The following is a 20,217-nucleotide window of genomic DNA, read 5'->3' on the forward strand; positions in this document are numbered from 1 at the left end:
ACTATATATTCTTATGCACTACATACTTAGTTGAATGAAGAAGCATTGAAGCTTGTGTTTGTGTAGTACTGAACGTATGCATTCACTTTTGTTCTTTGTTTCAGCACATGTGTTGGTGGCATATGGAACTGCACTGAGCACAGCTGCCCAGGTGTTTATCTGTTTTTATTTACTATTTTTCATATTTACTCGATCCTCATGATGTCTATTTTAATTGTTTTCACATTTTATTAATTATCCTCTTTCTGAACCACATTTTCTTACTTCACTGATGCTAATTGTATCTTATTGCAGTTTTATTATCTTTCATTTCGTTTCGCATTTATTTGATCCAGAATACAGCAAAAGTATGAAATATTATATAAATATAAATATTAATTTAAAATAACTGCTTTCTATTTGAATATATTTCAAAATGTAATTTATTCCTGTAATCAGAGCAAAATTTTCAGCATCATTACTCCAGTCTTCAGTGTCACATGATCCTTCAGAAATCATTCTAATATGCTGATTTGCTTTTCAAGAAACATTTATTATTATTATTATCAATTATCAATATTTAAAACAGTTGTACTGTACTTTGGATCAAATAATACAGGCTTACTGTATTTACTCAAATAAACTGAACAATATGTTAATAGAAAGGCTCTATCATTAAAAGGTTTAGGGTCTGTAAGATTTTTTTAAAGACAATTAATACTTTTATTTAGGAAGGATGCATTAAATTGCATTACATTTTCACAAAAATATTAAGCAACACATCCATTTTTAACACTGATAATTGTAAGAAATGTTTCTTGAGCAGCAAATCAGCATATTAGAATGGTTTCTGAAGAAATTCCACTTTGTCATCACTCTTTTTTATTTAACTTCTTTTACAGGGGAGTGTTCTGTGACAGGAGATATGTTCTTCCAGTCATTTGATGGCCGCGTTTACACATTTCCTGCTACGTGCCAGTACGTTTTAGCCAAGAGCAGAAACTCGGGCAAGTTCACAGTGACCATTCAGAATGCACCCTGTGGAGCTGTAAGTCCCTGTGCACTTTCATGCTATCCGCACCAACCCAAACCTCAAGCATTAGCACACAACAGAGAAAAGACTTAAGGCATGCCAGATGTAGCATGCCAAAGCTTTATTCATCACGTTCCAGAATTGCTCTAGTGTAGTGATCTAAAGAGTAATCTGGTGGCTGGAACACAGTTTCAGTAGACAGACTTAAGATTACAGCTTCTAGATTTGTGTGATTAGTCAAGCTATTGGCATTTTAGCAGTTAGAATAGCTGGATTTGTTAGTCTTTTAGTTAAATTTGCTGCTAGATTAGGCACAAATAGTTGCAAAGCCTTTCTTTTGGCTAAAGTTTCATTTTTGGGGTTGAGATGAAACAAAGTCTGAGATGCGCTTGTACTATGATTAGACCCTGCTTAGCTTTGACAGATAACACATGAAGAGATTCTTTCCCTCAAAGCCTTCCTTTCCTGAAGCCAAGAACTGCTGATGCTAAAACTCAACACACGGAGAGCAGTCTGGTGTATAGTGTCTCTGTCTGGACTCTGAACAAGCTATTCTGCTTATCTGAGCCTCTGAATGACAGAGCAAGAGACTTTGTAGTTGCTGATAGAGAGAGAGAGAAGAGAGAGCGAGAGATGTATTTCAGTAAAGCGACTGGTGAAAGATCCTCACATAGGCACCTGTTGGTAGCGTCCATCATTTCCTTGAATGGAGTGATTCAGAGTCCAAGTGGTTTATCTCCTGTGAACAGCTCTCAGTAGCTCATTCACAAGCATAAATGCTTAATTCCTAAACGACATGATTACTGAATTAGTCAAAATTGAAACAGATGAACCGATAGGTTTGTGTCCCTGTGCAGACATTCATTCATTGTGCTCGATGCAGTAGTTCTATAGCTGCTGATATTATGTGTGCTGGTATGGGACGTTCTGACTCTCTGATTTTGTTTTGCTTTGTTATGTCTGCAGAATCTGGATGGTGCTTGTATTCAGTCAATCAACCTGGTGGTTGATGAAGATCCACGTACTGAGATCACAATGAGCCATAGTGGAGAGGTTCTTTTGGCCAGCCAGTTCCGGATCTCACTGCCGTATTCAGATGGTAATGTACTACAGATAATCTGTAAAGAGATTTTGGCACGGAAATATGCTAGAACAAGTGCAAAAATGTACCAAAAAGCACTACCGTGGGTTTTCAGACATTAAAATTGTTCAAAGCATCTTGGAGTACATGTAAACACCAAGATACATGAATTTCAGTAATTTCAGAATTTCAGGTATATTTTAAAATATTACCATGTGATGCCACTTCTTTACCATGGTACACTCTCAGAAAAAAAAAGCTGTCACTGGGGTGATACCTTTTTAAAAAGTACACTTTTGTACTTTATTTATCCCTAAAGACTGCATATTAGTACCTAAATGGTATGTTTTAGTACTTAAAGGGATAGTTTTGTCAAAAAAAAAAAAATTGTCATTAATTACTCACCCTCATGTCGTTCCAAACATGTAAGACCTTTGTTCACCTTGGGAAGACAAATTAATGGTGTATTCACACCAGGAAAGCCCACTAGTTCACTTGCTTGGGTCCGGACCAAATACAATGTTCTTTTTGTTTTGTTTTTTGGTGCAGTTCGCATTCACACTGCTCCTTTTGCAAGTGAACCAGAAATAGTAAACAAAACCACACATGTGCTAAGGTCATCCATTCATTGGTTCATCCATTTAACCGTACCAGAGTTTGTTTGGAAATGGAACGAGACCACCTCTTCAGCTGGGTCTCAGTAGGGTTGGTCCACATCAAAGTGGATAGTTCTCACAAAAATTTAGTCATCACTCCTTTCTTTCTTTCTTGTTTTATTACCAACTTTTTTCAAAATATCTTCTTTCATGTTTAGCAGAAAAAAAAGTTTAAAATGTGTGTCTGTTATTCATAGTCCTTCTTGTGTTTAATATAGTGATGTCTTCTCAGATGTGTTCCAGATCCAAGAGCTGTCGTCCATGTTTGTTCAAGTAAAGTCATCACAGGGTCTGCGGCTGCAATATAACTGGAGGGAGTTCAGGCTTTACCTGCAGCTGGAGGAGCATTGGAGAGATGATACTGTGGGGCTCTGTGGGACCTTCAACGGCAACATTCAGGATGACTTCCTGTGGGTTTTACTCTACTTCCTGCTTTCTTTCTTTCTCCTTGTTATCAGTTTTTGCTCATATACAATTTATTCTCCAACCTTCAATTTGTGAGTGAATTTGGTTGATGTGTTTCTCTAGTGCACCCTCTGGCATGATTGAAAGCACACCACACTTGTTTGGAAATGCATGGCGTGTGTCTTCAGCATGTGTGCCGCGGCCCAGCTTACCCCAGCTTGACCCTTGTGACACACACCAGCAAGCAGGTGACACATTCACCTTGTTATACATAAACCAAACTTTAGATTTTGAGGGGATCTATACAGCTTGACATTTTGTTTGTGTGATTTTAGCCACTTATGCGGTGGAGAAGTGTGACGTGCTGACGCAAGAAGTGTTTTCTGCCTGTCATGAGTATGTGAGTCCGGTGGGTTTCCAGCTACAGTGTCGTGCAGACGTCTGCAAATGTGGAGCGCCGTGCCTTTGCTCCATCCTTGCTCACTACGCCCGCACATGCAGGAGACACGGTGTCATCATTGAGTTCCGCTCACACCTGCCTGAATGTGGTCAGTCTAATATTTTCACATGTATTCACTACCATTCAAAAGTTTGGGGTCAGTAACTTTTTGCAAGAAGTGTCATATGCTCACCAGGTTTCTGTTTATTTGATCAAAATACAGTAAAACTAATATTGTGAAATAGTAATAAAATATAAAATAACTGTTTTCTATTGTAATGTATTTTAAAGTGTAATTTATTCCTGTGATGGCAGAATCTATCTGTATGTTTTTGCAGCCATCACGTGTCCCTCTACTATGGAGTATGGAATCTGCGTGTCATCATGTCAGCGTCGCTGCCTGTTTCTGTCTCTCCCTCAGCCATGTGGAGATGACTGCGAGGAGGGTTGTGTGTGTCCGGAAGGAACATACTTCAACATGCATACACACACCTGCGTGCCACGGTAAAATTTAAAATATAGTCATGTACTGCTTTATGGTGCTTTATAGTGATTTTTTGGAGCTTGGCAGTCACTATGAGCTGCTTCAGAATTATTCTTTGGGTGTGGAAAAAACAACATGAGGGTGATTAAATAATGACAGAATCTCATAACTGTTAAAACAGTGTTTATCCGTTATATTTGCTGCATATTTAGAACTGAATGGAGTTCCAAATGAAAGTGGAGGAGCATGTTTATCCAATTCTGTCAATCACAACACAATAATATATAAACAGCTTCCCTCCAACACTTTAACTTAAATTTTTTTCTCCCAATTTTTTCTGTTTACTTCTGTTATATACCAGTGGCATGCAGTGGTGTTCTGAAATTTTTTTTTTTAATTAAGGGGAGAATGAATGGTGCCTGTACCTGTCAAGTTTGAGATTTTAAGCTTTTGGGTTTTTCATAAAGTTTTTTTTTTTCAGACTAGTGGAAAGAAAACATTCAAAAAAACAGTGTTAAGTGTTTCTTTTATAGCACTTTATCTATTTGTGTCAAAAGATTTCAATTACAATACATATTTTTAAAGGCCGTTTTCTCAAAATTTGTTTTTTTCTCCCACACTGGGCCGTAAATCTCCACTTCAGTAGCACTTACACACACCAAACTTTACATTTTTATTCCTGCCTATATCATGAAGGCTTTTACAGAGGGATTTGGTCATATATAATTTGCTTGATTATATACAACATTTTAAACCCCCCAAAATTGTAAAAATATAGTTTTCTGTCTGTTGTACGTATTTTTTTGAATTATGTGACAAAAATGAGATAAAAATGAGATACTCCAAATTCCCTCTGTAAAAACATTTAAATCTAATAAACTTGTAATACATTAATGAAGTCAATCAACTGGGTAAGTAAGGTGATAACTAATAGTTAATTGTTTTACCCTATTCACCTGCAGTGTCTCGCTTTAAATGTAAATTCATGTCCCGATCACATTTTCTTGATTAACTAAACACTACTTACACTACCAGATAACAAAAATCTATATTGTATTTTAACATTAACAATGTAATTAATAGGCTATTATTTATTAAAACCAAGTATAAATCTCATCAGTTTAGTGTTTTTAAGCATTTTACATTTATTTTAAAGTCAAACTCAAGGCAGTAACAATTAAAAAGAATAAATTTTATTTAAACTATTCTATATTTTATTTATAAACTGATGTTCAGCTGTTCTTTTTCATAATAAACATATAAATAACGTTTAAACATATAAATAAATTTAATAAACAACGTTTAATAACCTTCAATTTCAGCAAGAAAAAATAGATGTTTTCAGACCATTGTACGTTTAATTTTGACTTGACAAAGTGGTGACATATAAAGGTGTGAGTTGTTTACTTACTTTTTTAATTAGTCTTCCCATTAACTCCATTGTATTGTTCATTCAGACTGATTGGCAAACTGGAAAGCGCACAAACACAAGAGGCAGGGTTTATCGCATGAACCAGTCACAGCCGAACATAACCAGTCATAACCATTCATATCGCGATGAGGGCATTGCTTCCTCTCACATGACTTTCCCCCATTCATTCTCAATTACCCCCCACCAAACCCACCACACGCTTTATGGGGTCTGTTAAAACTCAATGGGCTCAGGGGAGGTGAGAGAGACACGGATTCCCGCTGTAACTTTATCTGCTGGTGTCGCTGTTGAACAGATTTACTTTATAAAAACAAGTGATTTGTATGCTTTGTCATATTTTGTAATATTTGCATTGTTTTATTTTTTGTACTATGATTTTTTTTTCTTATTCAATAGCCTTCCCTTGCCACCTCAGAGGAAATGCCCCTATTATGTACATAATATCAAATCATTTATATTCACACAGTAGAGGTAATCCATGGACAGCCTGCTTGTTTACCTTTATCAAAGTCAAGGATTCTGAAATTATCTTGTGAAATATGAATATACATAATCAACACCCTCCTAGTTTTCTAACACTAGCCCTTTGACTTAGACCTAGATCGAGTTATTTAGTATGTGTGAGAGTGAAGTTATTTGCAGTCCTCGTTCAAGCAGGCTGTAAAATGTTATGGACCTGACAACCTCAGGTGTTGTATAACGCTTTTAGCCTCCTCACCCTCACATGAGTTCACTTCCCTTAAATGTCCCGTGTCCCACTGCCACATACTCAGCGTGTGCTAGAGTTACAGCACTCACGCTGGCAGAGGCTGAGAGAAAGTCAGGGACGTGATAGAGGAGGACTTTGGCCTCGTACTCTACTACAGACTCAACCGCTGCACTGTGGCCTGTAGTCTCTCACCTCTAACCCAACTACTGTACTAGTTCAACTCTCTTAAACAGCTCAGATAGATTTTATTGTCTCATAGGTCATGTGAGCTGAATCATGGCTATCTTCCTCACTCCTTAAAGCTGTACATTAAACATTAAATGTCTTGTGATTGGTTGTGCTGTGTTATACAGCATTGTGGCTTACAGTGTTAGGTTTAGACATTGCGTTAGTTAATCTAACTTGTCTAGAACTTCTGTTTAATATTTTTCCTTGCATATGACATAATATATTGATTCTAAGTCAAATATTTTGTACAGGAGTGAATGTCCATGTAGTTTTCTTGGTGCTGACTATTCTCCTGGAGATGTGATCATGACATCAGCAGGTGTACAGTAAGACTGTCTTATTTACTTATATTAAACATCACCACACTGTCAAACTCTCCATTATATCACATTCCCAATACTAGTGTTTTATATGGAAATAATGTTTTATCTATATCCACCTTATATTTCAAAGTGTAAGTAAGCCTATAGGCAAGACTTCCAGACCATTAGCTACTATACGGAGATAACGAGAAGAATAACAACGTGCAGTAAACGTTAAAACTGTTTGCACTACAAACCAGTGTGTTCATAATTAAGATAATACATTGAAATTATATGGTAAGACACACCAGTTTGCAATATCAAGCAGCAAAACTAACTTTTGTACAGCTAAATACCTGGATGCAGATGAGACCAGAAGCAGTACCCACAAAATTTACAAATGGCTGTGCTCACTCTTACAGGAAATAAGGTGGATATATATCTCATAGCATCCCAGTACATCAGACTCACTGTCTCACATCAGTTTCTTTTTACCTCAACAGAATTTGCCAAGGTGGAAAACTTGTTTCCCAGAGCTCAATTATTGGTGAGTATTGTATTTCAGCATCCTGATGCTGTTTATCTGTGTAAAACTCTAAAAAGTTAGTTTGAGTTTTCATATCTGCAGTGCTGGAGCTCAGTGTGTGTTCTCTCTGTCTCTTCTGTCAGATACCCTGTGCCCACCAGGGCAGTTTTATGAGGACTGTGGGAATCGAGTAGACGGCCACTCTGCCAATAAAGGTTTAGCCTGTGAACAGACCTGTGAGTCGTATTTGCTCAACCTCACCTGCTCCGTTCATGAGCCATGTGTGCCTGGCTGCGTCTGTCCTGCAGGGTGAGTGGAGTCTTCATTCTTAGTATGCGTTATCACTTACAAAAATATACTGTGGTGCACCATAATCATATACCAGAGGCAGTTGGAGCTGTGCAATATTTACAGCTGGCAGTAGGCAGGATACACAATTATTAACACCAAAGTGAATGTGTTACAAAAGACTTCTTTCAAACACTGTAAGTTTAAAAGTTTGAGGTCAGTAAGATTTTTTCAGTAAAACTTTTATGTTACAAAAGATTTTTATCTTAGAACCTTCTATTCATCAAAGAATCTTGTAAAAAGTATCACTTTTTCCACAAAAAAAAAAAAAGAAATTGAGCAACAAGACTGTTTTCGACAATAACAAATAAGAAATGTTTCTAGAACATGTTTCTGTTAGCATATTAAAATGATTTCTGAAGGATCATGTGACACTGAAGACTGGAGTAATGGCTGCTGAAAAGTCAACGTAAAGTAAATTGAATTTAAACGGACAGCATTTACATTTTAATAAAATTTCCCAATATTACTGTTTTTATTGTTCAAATTACTGGTTTGCCATCTGAGAGCTCAATCATCAAATAGAGAAAATGGGCTTTCAGACAGGGCAAAAATGCATAGATTAAAGACAAACATGTCCAATAAACAATCAAAAGGGACCCAAAATTACACGTTTAGAGCCTCCATTAGCTTTGATTTTTCTTCATTAAAATAAAAGATAAAAGTATTATATCTGCAATGAATTCCTTGGTTTGGTGGGACTTGCGTTGTGTACATTGAATCCTACACACATACACTACCAGTCAAAAGTTTTTTAATGATTTTTAATAAAAAGATTTTACTTTTTTTTTTTTTTTTAAAGAAGTCTCTTCTGATCACCAAGCCTGCATTTATTTGATCCAAAGCACAGCAAAATGTTTAAAAATTGAGTAAAAATGTGTACATTTTTGAAATATTTTTACTATTTAAAGTAACTTTTCTACTTAAATATATTTTAAAATGTAATTTATTCCTGTGATTTCAAAGCTGAATTTTAGCATCATTACTCCAGTCACATGATCCTTCAGAAATCATTGTAATATGCTGGTTTGCTGCTCAAAAAACTATTATTATGTTGAAAACAGCAGAGTAGAATTTTTCAGGTATCTTATGAATAGAAAGTTCAGAACAACTGCATTTGTCCAAAATAGAAGTGTTTGTAACATTATAAATGTCTTTATGATCACTTTTGATCAATTCAGAGCATTCTTGCTAAACTAAATTATGAATAATAATAATAATAATAATAATATTAATGTTTCTTGAGCAAATCAGCATATTAAAATAGTTTTTAAAGGATTATGTGACACTAAAGACTGGAGTAATCATCCTGATGATGTAAATGTAGCTTTGATCACAGGAATAAATTACATTTTAAAATATATTCAAATAGAAAGCAGTTATTTTAAATAGTAAAGATATTCACAATATTGCTGCTTTTGCATCAAATAAATGCAGGCTTGGTGAGCAGAAGAGAATTCTTTAAAAAACATCAAAAACGTTGTGACTGGTAGTGTATTTATAGAGATATGTTCATTAAAGAAGAAGTGTTAATTAAGCAAATATTTGCTATATGTGTTTTTGATGTCATTTATTGTGGAGGCACTTACAATTGACCATGATATTATGGAAGCATGTCCAAAATACATGGGACCATCATGGTATTTTTTTGTAAGTGAAGTTGCTATTGTGCCATTTACTACTTTACTTTACTACTCTACTTTACCCTACTTTATTGTGTCATTTACTACTCTGCTGTTTAATTCTCTGCTTCAGCTGGATGTTTTTGGCAGAATTTTAGCTTTACTGAGTTTCCCAAATGCATTCTAGACTTTTACAGGCATTGAAATCTCTTGAAAACTTCCTGAGTGTGTTTATTCTTCATCTGTATTGGTAGTTTTATTTTTATATTTTTAAAAGGTTAGATGTTTCCGTGTTTGTGTGTGAAGTAGAGGATTTACTAGGTGAATGGCTTTATGTGTATTTACGTGTGTGACGGGGCAGTGATCCATGCCTAAGCTTAGTGGGTGGAATCGCCTGAGTAGCGTCAGGAACTACTTATTTCCATTACACATGCATACGCTTATCTGTGTCACATAATGTTCCTAATCAAATTCCATTCAAATATTTTTTCCACATTATTAAAAACTCTTTCACGGGCAGATACAGACCATTGACATTCCAAGCAAAGTAGCGCAGATTTGCGCAAACACACAACTCCCAGGCGCGTTGCGTGGACAGATGACATTCTGCTCTACATGTTGAGGTCTCACTCGGATGGTGTCTGCCGGAGCAGGTGATGATGTCGATACAGATCAGTTAAAGGGTCTCCGCTGACTCAGTGGGAACCTTTGCTGCTGTCTACGGCAGGTGAAAAGAGTTCTTTGTCGCTCAACTCCACTTCCCCCTCTTCTCTCCCCCTCGCGTCACGTTCCCACTAAAGGGGCCTCAGAGAGCACGACTCTTGCTCTATAGATGGATTTTTGTCATCTGATACATTTAATGCCAGTGTCTACACAAGCAAACTGAGGTTAAGTGCCATATCACAAGCTTAACTTCCTAAAGCCATCCTCAGCCATAACAGCATGATAAGACCTCGTCTCACTTATCCTTTTACCAACACCAGCAAGGGAGAGTCTGGGAATAAGCCATGTTCTGTTTTTGTAAAACATTTTTGATCTGTGAGATATAAAGCAGCTTACATTTTGTTCACGACACATTTGGTTTTGTTTTGCATATAGGAGTGTGTTCTGAATGCTTTTTTATTTAAAAATTATTTTTAGACTTGTTTCTAAGGTTGGGATGTGTATTACACTTGGTTTGTGAATGCTCAGACATTGCCAACGCTGAATTTCAAAGGCAATCTAATACTCTCACTACAAAGGGAAAAACTCTCATGAACATTCATCAGTCACGTAGTAAAAGGGCTGTGAGGTCACGGATGTATCTGGAGAGCAACTAGAGTCTCCGCTGCTGCACACAGAGGGGATGTGATATTTTAGATGGCTCTGTGTGTGTGTGATTCACCTTTTTCTGACTTATTGACCTTTAAACAGAAAACCATTACACAAGAGCATCATGGGAAAGAAATATCATGGCTAAGATTCTGTCATGAGTGTTTAATAAGTTCCTGCAACTTGATAGTGTGGCATCTGGACTGGTGTAAATATGGCACAAAGGCCCCTTATGCCATAATGTGAAGTAGTGATGCGATTATTGATAAGTCTGGAAATGATTAAATGTACCATATGTGTGGTCTAACATCATTACAGTTGAGTGGTATTGTAGTAGCAGGATGTTGAATATAGGAAATGAACAAAAGGAAAGTCCACAATGTTTTTTTTTTGTCTTGTTATTCAGTACAAATGTCTTAAAGGTCCAGTACAAACAATCTTAAATCAAGATACATTTATTTGAGAAGCAAAATTACAAAAAAGGAAAAATATCAAAATTAATTGAGTTTATACTTAAAACAAACAAACAAAAAAAATCACTTTTCTCTTTGAATTAACTTTGTTTTAATTCTACTCTAAAGTACAACAACGTTTTAGTGCCGTGTTAAAAAAAAAAACAAAGATTACGAGATTAAAGTTGTAATATTTCGAGAAAATATGAGAAAAAAAGTTGAAATGTTTCAAGAATAAAGTCAAAATATTTAGAGAATGAAGTCAAAATTCTGAGAAATAATTTGTGCAATTACAAGATTAAAGTTATAATATTTAGAGAGTATATTCAAGCCTATTGCACATGCAAATGGCCCGGATTGGGAGCACAGGCTCAGTCATCTTTCCGATTACAATGAGACATTCGTTTCACTAAACAGGATATACTGTTTTTTTATTCCTTCTGATGTTCCTTCACGTTTATATCATGTTAGAAACTTGAATACAGAGAAAAACACATTTATAATGTGTATTTCATGATAAAACTGACAGAATTTATGTTAATGAGTTAGAGTCCACTTCAGAGTCCACTTCAACCTTTACAATGTTTTATTGTTGTTTTTAATTAAATACATGTGAGGAATTAAACTGTGGATGGCACAGACGTTTTTGTGGAGTAGGTGGTGGAGTTTTAACAAAGAAAACAGTATAATTTAATGAAACGATTGTCTCATTGTAATCAAAAAGACAACTGATTCACATGAATGCAGCGATCTGTTCCGCCAAATTAAAGAGCGTCAAAAACACATTATTGCTTTGTTTTTCACATTGTTTGTATTTTGCTATAAAACTGACAGATTTTGAAAGCTGAGACTTTTTTATATTAAAAAGTACCAAAAGCACAAAGCTTATTGCTATTATTGGGTGGCTGGCAGGCACACTACAAACAGGCCTAATGAATGCAATCAAAGATGTGAAATATTATTTCCAAGCATGCTATCCCTGCGAGTAACAGATTTGATTATTTCTGCTAATAATCCCACATATAATCAAATAAATTCCGGTGGCCTGGCAAATTCTCCCGGTGCTCCCAATCTGGGACATTTGCATGTGCAGGCTATACTCTCAAAATTTTAGAATTTTAATTGCTACTTTGACTTTGATTTTTTTTCTCGTAATGTCCACTTTATTCTCGAAACATTTGACTTTATTTGTGTAATTTCAATGTTATTTACTAAACTTTTAGACTTTATTCTCGAAATATTTCAACTTTATTCTCAAAATATTACAACTTTAATCTTGTAATTTTAGATTTTTTAATTTTTTTAATGTGGCACTAAATTGCCGTCATGCTTAAGTGTAACCTCACTTAATTTTTTCTCCCCAGAAAACAAGACTTTATGTAATTTAGGATCTCAAATAAATGTATCTTGATTTAATGCTTTGATATTTTTACTGAAAAACAAGACAAATAGAAACTAATTTTTTTGCAGTGTAGATGGAGGGCTGGATTGGATTAGTCACCTCATGCTCAGATTTTTGTTTTTGGTCAAAATTTGGTGTAAGTTCCTGTACAAACCCATGGTGTGTGCAAGTGGGTTTAAAACAATAATACATAGTTATTGCTCTGTGTCCCAAGTTACTTCTGTAAACCATGATTTTACCTATTTAGTAAAGATTGTCTAATACCAAAAAGAGATGCTAAAGGAAATCTTCTGTAATACGTACATCTGAAAGCACCTAGAGTGACTGTTAAAAGCAGAATGTAAAGTATTTGATTGTTTGCCCTCTGGAACATTGTCATGAGTCTTCTGACGCTCTAGACCTTTTACGGGGACTTTCCAGCAGCCATACTCTTTTACACAGTCACATACATACACAGTCACAGCCTGTCTCATTTAGAGCGCAAGGTCTCACTACCAACAATATAATGTGTGTGTGTGTGCTAGCAGTGTTTGATACGTGAGCTAGATCTTACAAGCAGGTTGAATTCCTTAGTGCACCTGTTCGTGCCCAGAAAATGAATCTACTAATTATTGAATATAGGATTTTTTTCTTCATCACAGGGTATACTTCAGGGTATACTTCTACTTTGTAGTCTTGTACTAAAGTTCTCACATTAGTTGTGTTCATACCTTTTCTTTTCACTTTAGCTTTTATGATTTGACGAAGTGATGTGAATGTGACAAACATTTTGGAGTGTGCAACAACGTAACTCTCTGATTAATCATTGTACTATGAAATCGAGTGGCTAGTCGTAATATTGTAGTAAAATGGTCCTGAGCCAAAAGTGCTGAACCACTGATTCCCTCTTCCGTCATACTCTGGGGTTCCTTACGCATTTATGCAAATCATAATAGCTAAAGTGAAAAAAAAGGTATGAACACAACTAATGTGAGAACTTTAGTACAAGACTACAAAGTAGAAGTATACCTTGAAAGATGTGATGAAGAAAAAAATCCTATATTTAATAATTAGTAGATTCATTTTCTGGGCATGAACAGGTGCACTAAGGAATTCAACCTGCTTGTAAGATCTAGCTCACGTATCAAACACAGCTGGCACACACACATTCTTCAAAAATGGCACTGATTGTAAAATCGCTAAAATATATAGACTGAAATGTATAAATTTAGAAGTACACTAAAAATAGACTACACTTCTAACCATAGATTGAGAGCTGTAGTTCCAGCCACACAAGTTGGAACAATGCGAATGTCTGTTGGAACAATGGTTTTGAGAAATGCTAAATCGTTTAACTTGGTACCAAATATTGGTACCGATAAAACCACCATAGTTGGCTAACTATGCTTTTAAGGCTGGGACACTCCAAGCCAACTTCAAAGAACTAGCGGCAACAAAAGTTCTCACTCTCCCTGACGTCCCTGACACAAATCGGACAAACTGCTGCCGACGTGAGCCCAACAAAAGCCGATGTGTGGAACACACCAAACAAACTAGCCCAACAGACACTTGCCGACGACCCGAAGATGGTTGACAGCCGACCAAACGATTTTTTTCTGCAACTTTTGTCAAAGTTTGTTAAAGATGTTTCAGCATGGGCTGACTCCTCACCCTGTTCATTTCTGTCCAATAAACTAAAGGGTGATGCTGATACCCCATCCCTCATGGGAGCAGCAGGTATAGGAGTGTTTTTGTGAGCAGGGGAATTCCTGCACTAATGAGAGGGAGTAATTACCCCCTCCTCCATCCCGAAGCAAAGTGGTTAATGGCAGCGACGCTTATTTACGCAGTAAACAGGTGCACAGCTGGATCAAATAACTGATAAGCTGCTTAAAGACATTCCTCTAGTCCATACTTCAAAATCAGCACATTTTCATTTGTCAAGACGAAAAGAAAAGAAAGGAAACTACAAGAGAAAGGCATCTTTATGCTTTTGTGCTCTTGCTGTGCTCTGCAGCAGACCTTTAGCTTATGTGAATACAGATGTTTTCTGAACAATTGTTTTCTCTCTTAGGGTTAGGGTCAGGTTTAGGGTTAAGGGTTAAGGTCTAAGGTCAGGGATCAATGCAGATGACCTCTCTTTCTTCATAGGTGTAATGCATCTGACTCTGACTTCCGTAGTGAAAATGATGCCACAGTTGACTCTTTACATAGCTATACAGAGTGTTTTACTCGCTGAAGATGGTAATGATACTCACTGCAGTTTCACCCAGAGATTGTGCTTTCATTTTTATCAGTGCACTTCCAGTTTTGACTTGGAACTTGTTGAACTGAATTATCTGCTTTACCTTTTTTTGAGTTTTTGTTTTCAGTTCATAGAAAGATTTTGTGATTTTAATCAATGTACTTTTTAATAAGCTGTTGACAGTGAAATGGTATAATTTAGAGGAATGAACTTATTTGATATACCCAGCAAAAACATACAAGTTGAACAACATTTGTTTAATGGTATTCAATAAATCAGTTTGACAGTGGTTTGCTTGGAGGAATGATAATAAGTATCAGCATGCACTAGTTTATGTGTTGCTTGAGAGGTCTAGGTTTGTGTAAGGATGTTCACACATGTGAAACAATGCACATATGCATGTGCCACACCTAAAGGGTTAGTTCACTGAAAAATGAAAATTCTGTCATAAATTATTCACCCTCATGTCGTTCCAAACCCATAAGACCTTTGTTCATCTTCAGAACACAAATTGAGATAAGAGAGGATGACTTGCAATTTTTTGCTGAGCCGTACTTATTTAATATTACTTATTTGAACAAGAATATACAGACAATAAAGGAGATGGACGTTTACGTCAGCAGCACCACAACCTCAAACACAAACAATAATTTGCAGGAATTGTACAGAACAAGCAACCTAGGCTGTGTGTGCACTGAACTGGCAAACTGTGAAAATTGTCTGTCCTGAAATTCGTCATTCATATTTGACGAACTGATCATTAATGTGGCAAAATGTCTGTTTGCATTCAGAATACTCAGTACATGAACAACCTAATGACTTTGGCTCCTTTTGTATCCAATTTTCATTCTAGTATAAAGGGAAGTTGAGAATCAATGCGTGTTAATGACAGCCACTCGTATTCATGAAATTCTAACTCATCAGTTGTACTCAGTCCAACACAAGGCATTTCAGCACTCATCTCGCAGTGGCTTTTTAAAAAATTAGTCATTTGAAAACAATTATTATAATTATCCACACAAAACCTCCTTTTCAGTATATTTGTAATTTCATCCCTCAGGGTTTTTGTTTGGGTCATGGTTTTATTTTCTCAAGTCTGCTTTGTCCGGAGAGAACAGCATCACTGGTGCATGACGATAATTGCTGAGCAATGGAGTGCGTGATTGTTTAGTTATGGATCCATTTCTTTGTCTCTTAATTAATGCATGCAGAACAGGAGCAGGTGATCACGCATTCTTTGATGGCAGTAAGTGATCCAGCATTCTGGCTGTGGGATAAAGAGAGCTGTTAACGCCTGTCTATCTGGGGTGTAAGTTTACTCAGTTCTAACGGACAGTGTGCTGGGAACTCTCTGAGACCCTCAGGCCAATGGAAATGATTCACTGCAATATTACAAGATCTTTATCAGAGAGAGAGAGGAGCTCTTTGGATCTGTGAGAATGAGAATAGGCTGCTTTTCTCATGTCACCAGTCAGATTTTTCTTTCATCTCTCCACCCATCCAAATATTCTTGTCTCAGGCAGAATCTTAAGAGCTCTTGCATTATACTTGCATGGCATACTTACATGCATAAACAAACTCACACATGCATCCCGTGTGCTGTTTCAGTATGTTTACAAACATGATACACAGTGCACGTGTGTATTTCAGGCTCCTCAAACATGGTGATGAATGTTTCGAGCCACATGCATGTCCGTGTTTGTGGAAAGGGAAAGAATATTATCCAGGAGACAGAGTATCGTCCCCCTGCCATCAGTGGTGAGTTTATGTTAACCCACATTCTGTGCATTTCAGTCATTTCTTTGTGTTTTTACATCAGTCATTTTGCCATTCTACATTTTTATATACTACAAGAAATGTTATATCATAGATTATGTGGTCACATGATTTTGGTGCTTTATTGTTTTAGGTTATATAAATATGAGGAAAAATATGCAATTTTCAAATTTTGGGAAGAGAGGAAATGTGCAATAAAACTGTGTCTTAGGTCTGAATGTTATCATTTTTCAGCGTATGTCAGCATGGCACATTTCAGTGTGAGTTCCGCCCATGTCCGTCAATGTGCACGGCTTATGGAGATCGACACTACCGAACATTTGATGGCTTCCTGTTTGATTATATTGGTGCTTGCAAGGTGTACTTGGTCAAGGTGAGCTTTTAGCAACAGATCCAGATATTCCCAGAACTCATATTCTATGTAATGTATTGTTATTGACTACTAATATATACTCCTGCCTATGTTAGAGCTCGTTAGATGCAATGTTGACTGTCACAGCAGAGAATGTTGACTGCTTTGAGAGTGGCGTGATCTGCAGGAAGTCTCTCCTCATCTCCTTGGGACGCTCCTTCATTGTGTTTGATGATGACTCTGGCAAACCTGTAAGTAAGCTTTTCTCTCTCTGTACAAAATCTTATAAAACTATAATTACACAATAAAATATTTTAATTATGCCTGAAAAGCAATGCCTACAGTTGTCACCTAATAAATATAATGTGCCCCAACCATATTTAGCTTATTCCTGTGCACCCCTGGGTAGGATTGAATGTGCTTGAATGTACTGGTGGAATATATTTTAATGCGTCACTGTTGGTCATTATGCGTCATAGGGCTAATATGGTGCACGTCTGTAGTGTTATGTTTCTTGAAACATTGGTTTGGTGTGAAATAGAAATTTCCTAATAGTTTACTCACCCCCTTGTCATCCAAGATGTTCATGTCTTTCTTTCTTCAGTCGAAAAGAAATTAAGGTTTTTGAGGAAAACATTCCAGGATTTTTTCTCCATATTCATTATGTGACTACATAATGAAGTTGAGCTAGTGCAAGATGAGCATTTGTGGTTGAAAAAAATATAAATCTGTATTGTTTTTGGAAAATGACTGATCGTTTCACTAGATAAGACCCTTAAACCTCAGCTGGGATCATGTAGAGCCATTTGAAGCTGCATTAATACTGCAGTTTGGACCTTCAACCCATTGACTGTTGTTGAAGTCCACTATATGGAGAAAAATCCTGGAATGTTTACCTCAAAAACCTTAATTTCTTTTCCACCGAAGAAAGAAAGACATGAACGTCTTGAATGACATGGGAGTAAGTAAATTATCAGGACATTTTTATTCTGGAAGTAAACTAATCTTTTAACAATGGTTGATAATAATCTGCTGATATGTTTAACATGCAGAACCCATCCAGTGTGATCGACAGGCAGAAGGTGTATATCTGGCAAGCAGGATACTATACCATTGTGCATCTGCTTGGGGAAGACCTCACAGTGCTGTGGGACAGAAAAACCACTGTACATATACAAGCTGGACCAAGCTGGCAGGTAAAAAAACACATACAAAGAAGGTGAAACTGATTCCTGACTCTGCAGTAAGTGTAAACTTGTAGTTCAAGTGCGAATCAGTCATTTGCAAATTAATTATGATTACCTTACAAGTGTGTATTTGTGTGTTTATGCTATTTTTAGGGCAAGCTTACTGGCCTTTGTGGGAACTTCGATCAGAAGACAGCGAATGAGATGAGAACACCAGAGAACATTGACTCGTCAACACCACAGGAGTTTGGCAACAGTTGGACAGCAGCAGAGGCATGACAAACAGATAAACACACATACACTACCAGTCAAAAGTTTAAAATAATTAGGATTTTTTTAAGGTTATGCGTACCAAGGCTGCATGTAAAAATAGTAACATTGTGAAATATTACCACAAAAGACATAAAAAAAGTAATTATTCCATTCTCTTTGTTAGATGACTAAACATGTCTGTTGTGTGTGAATGTCCCATCAGTGTGTGAACAGTCCTGATATAAGGCACCCCTGCAATCTGAATCCTCTTCGAGAGCCCTTTGCAAAAAGACAGTGTGGGATTTTGCTTAGTGAAGTGTTCCAAGTCTGCCACCCTGTGGTAAGCCAATCACAGATACCAGCAGACGCAAAATGTACATGTGAGTGAGAGAGGGTTTCTGTGTTTAAAGGTGTTTGATGCTCTGTAGGTAGATGTCACATGGTTCTATATGAACTGCCTGGTGGACACCTGTGGCTGCAACCGTGGAGGAGACTGTGAGTGTTTCTGCACGAGTGTTGCAGCTTATGCTCACCGCTGCTGCCAAAAGGGCGTCACCATTGATTGGCGCTCCCCTTCTGTCTGCCGTGAGTGACATCTCAGCCCAGTCATATTCCTAGAATCAATCATTGTAATATAACCAATAACTGAATATACAATGGTGAATATACATTCTTTTAAAAGACAAAGATAGTCTGGAGGAAGAAGGAACTGAGCTATCTATATTTTTTTCATTTTCTCATTCTCATATTCTCATTCATTTTTTTTCAAGTTTTTCATCACATGGTTGGTTTTTATGGTACTGTGTAAGTAATGCTATCTTTTTCGTCTTACAGCTTATGACTGTGAATACTACAACAAAGGTACATCTGTAGTTTTTTAATGATAATATTTGTGCATATGTATATATGTGTATATACTGTACAGTTGAGGTCAGAAGTTTACATACACACAAAAGAAAATAATAGTTGAATTTATAAAAATGACCCTGTTCAAAAGTTGATATATAAAGAGTTGAACATATGCTTGATTCTTAATACCGTGTTGTCACCTGAATGATCCACAGCTGTTTGTTGTTTGTTTAGTGATAGTTGTTAATGAATTTGAATTTGAAGATCAGGGTAAATTTAACTTATTTTGTCTTCTGGGAAACATGTAGGTATCTTCTGTAGCTTCTGAAAGGCAGTACTATTAGGAAAAAATATGATATGTAGGCAAAATAAGAAAAATGTACCCATCTTCATTCTGTTCAAAAGTTTTCACCCCCCAGCTCGTAATGCATCGTTTTTCCTTCTGGAGCATCAGTGAGAGCTTGAACCTTCTGTAATAGTTGCATATGAGTCCCTTAGTTGTCCTTAGTGTGAAATGATGAATCTCAAAATCATACAGTCATTGTTGGAAAGGGTTCAAAAACACAAGAAAGCTAAAAAACAAATAATTTGTGGGACCAGAAGGATTTTTCAGAAGAACAGCAGTCAGTTTAACTGTTCAGGACTCATGAACAACTATCACTAAAAAAAAAAACAGCTGTGGATCATTCAGGTAACAACACAGTATTAAGAATTAAGCATATGTAAACTTTTGAACGGGTCATTTTTATAAATTCAACTATTATTTTCTCTTGTGGACCATATGTAAATATCTTTTATGTGAAATATATATTTTAGGTCAGTACTAAACAAAAAAAATAACATGCATTTTGTATGATCCCTCTTATTTTGGTAAAATAACTAACAATTTGCAGATTCTGCAAGGTGTATGTAAACTTTTGACCTCATCTGTATATAATTTGACAGTTGTGTTTGTGTGAAAATGCACTTCTGCATAGCTTTAGGGAAAGGACCACTGAAGCTGTTGACCTACAGAGAGAGAGGAACAATGTTGGCAGCCAATAAGACAAGTGGACTGGTGTTCCCAAAAAGAGAAATAACCAGTACTGATGAGATCCTTACAATGTTTATGATGACGCCTGGCATCAGCAAAGCCAGACCACATGGTCAGTCTGACAAAAGCACATGC

At 36.5% G+C, this 20,217-nt stretch overlaps 1 protein-coding gene across 1 annotated transcript in view; it reads left to right on the forward strand.

Moving 5' to 3' along the window:
- The window catches only part of otog (otogelin), a 46,064-nt gene that overhangs the window by 12,610 nt on the left and 13,237 nt on the right, over nucleotides 1–20,217 (forward strand). The window contains exons 14-32 of the mRNA XM_051114530.1: nucleotides 105–151; nucleotides 882–1,027; nucleotides 1,979–2,111; nucleotides 2,982–3,159; nucleotides 3,278–3,402; nucleotides 3,490–3,702; nucleotides 3,932–4,097; nucleotides 6,698–6,772; nucleotides 7,252–7,295; nucleotides 7,418–7,583; nucleotides 16,284–16,391; nucleotides 16,644–16,782; nucleotides 16,878–17,012; nucleotides 17,814–17,957; nucleotides 18,102–18,221; nucleotides 18,424–18,540; nucleotides 18,629–18,785; nucleotides 19,035–19,061; nucleotides 20,027–20,194. Of these exons, the coding sequence (XP_050970487.1) occupies nucleotides 105–151; nucleotides 882–1,027; nucleotides 1,979–2,111; nucleotides 2,982–3,159; nucleotides 3,278–3,402; nucleotides 3,490–3,702; nucleotides 3,932–4,097; nucleotides 6,698–6,772; nucleotides 7,252–7,295; nucleotides 7,418–7,583; nucleotides 16,284–16,391; nucleotides 16,644–16,782; nucleotides 16,878–17,012; nucleotides 17,814–17,957; nucleotides 18,102–18,221; nucleotides 18,424–18,540; nucleotides 18,629–18,785; nucleotides 19,035–19,061; nucleotides 20,027–20,194 (2,408 nt within the window). The remainder of the gene's footprint in view (nucleotides 1–104; nucleotides 152–881; nucleotides 1,028–1,978; nucleotides 2,112–2,981; nucleotides 3,160–3,277; nucleotides 3,403–3,489; nucleotides 3,703–3,931; nucleotides 4,098–6,697; nucleotides 6,773–7,251; nucleotides 7,296–7,417; nucleotides 7,584–16,283; nucleotides 16,392–16,643; nucleotides 16,783–16,877; nucleotides 17,013–17,813; nucleotides 17,958–18,101; nucleotides 18,222–18,423; nucleotides 18,541–18,628; nucleotides 18,786–19,034; nucleotides 19,062–20,026; nucleotides 20,195–20,217) is intronic.

Source organism: Labeo rohita, chromosome 7, assembly GCF_022985175.1.
Source record: "Labeo rohita strain BAU-BD-2019 chromosome 7, IGBB_LRoh.1.0, whole genome shotgun sequence".
Lineage (NCBI taxonomy): Eukaryota > Metazoa > Chordata > Actinopteri > Cypriniformes > Cyprinidae > Labeo > Labeo rohita.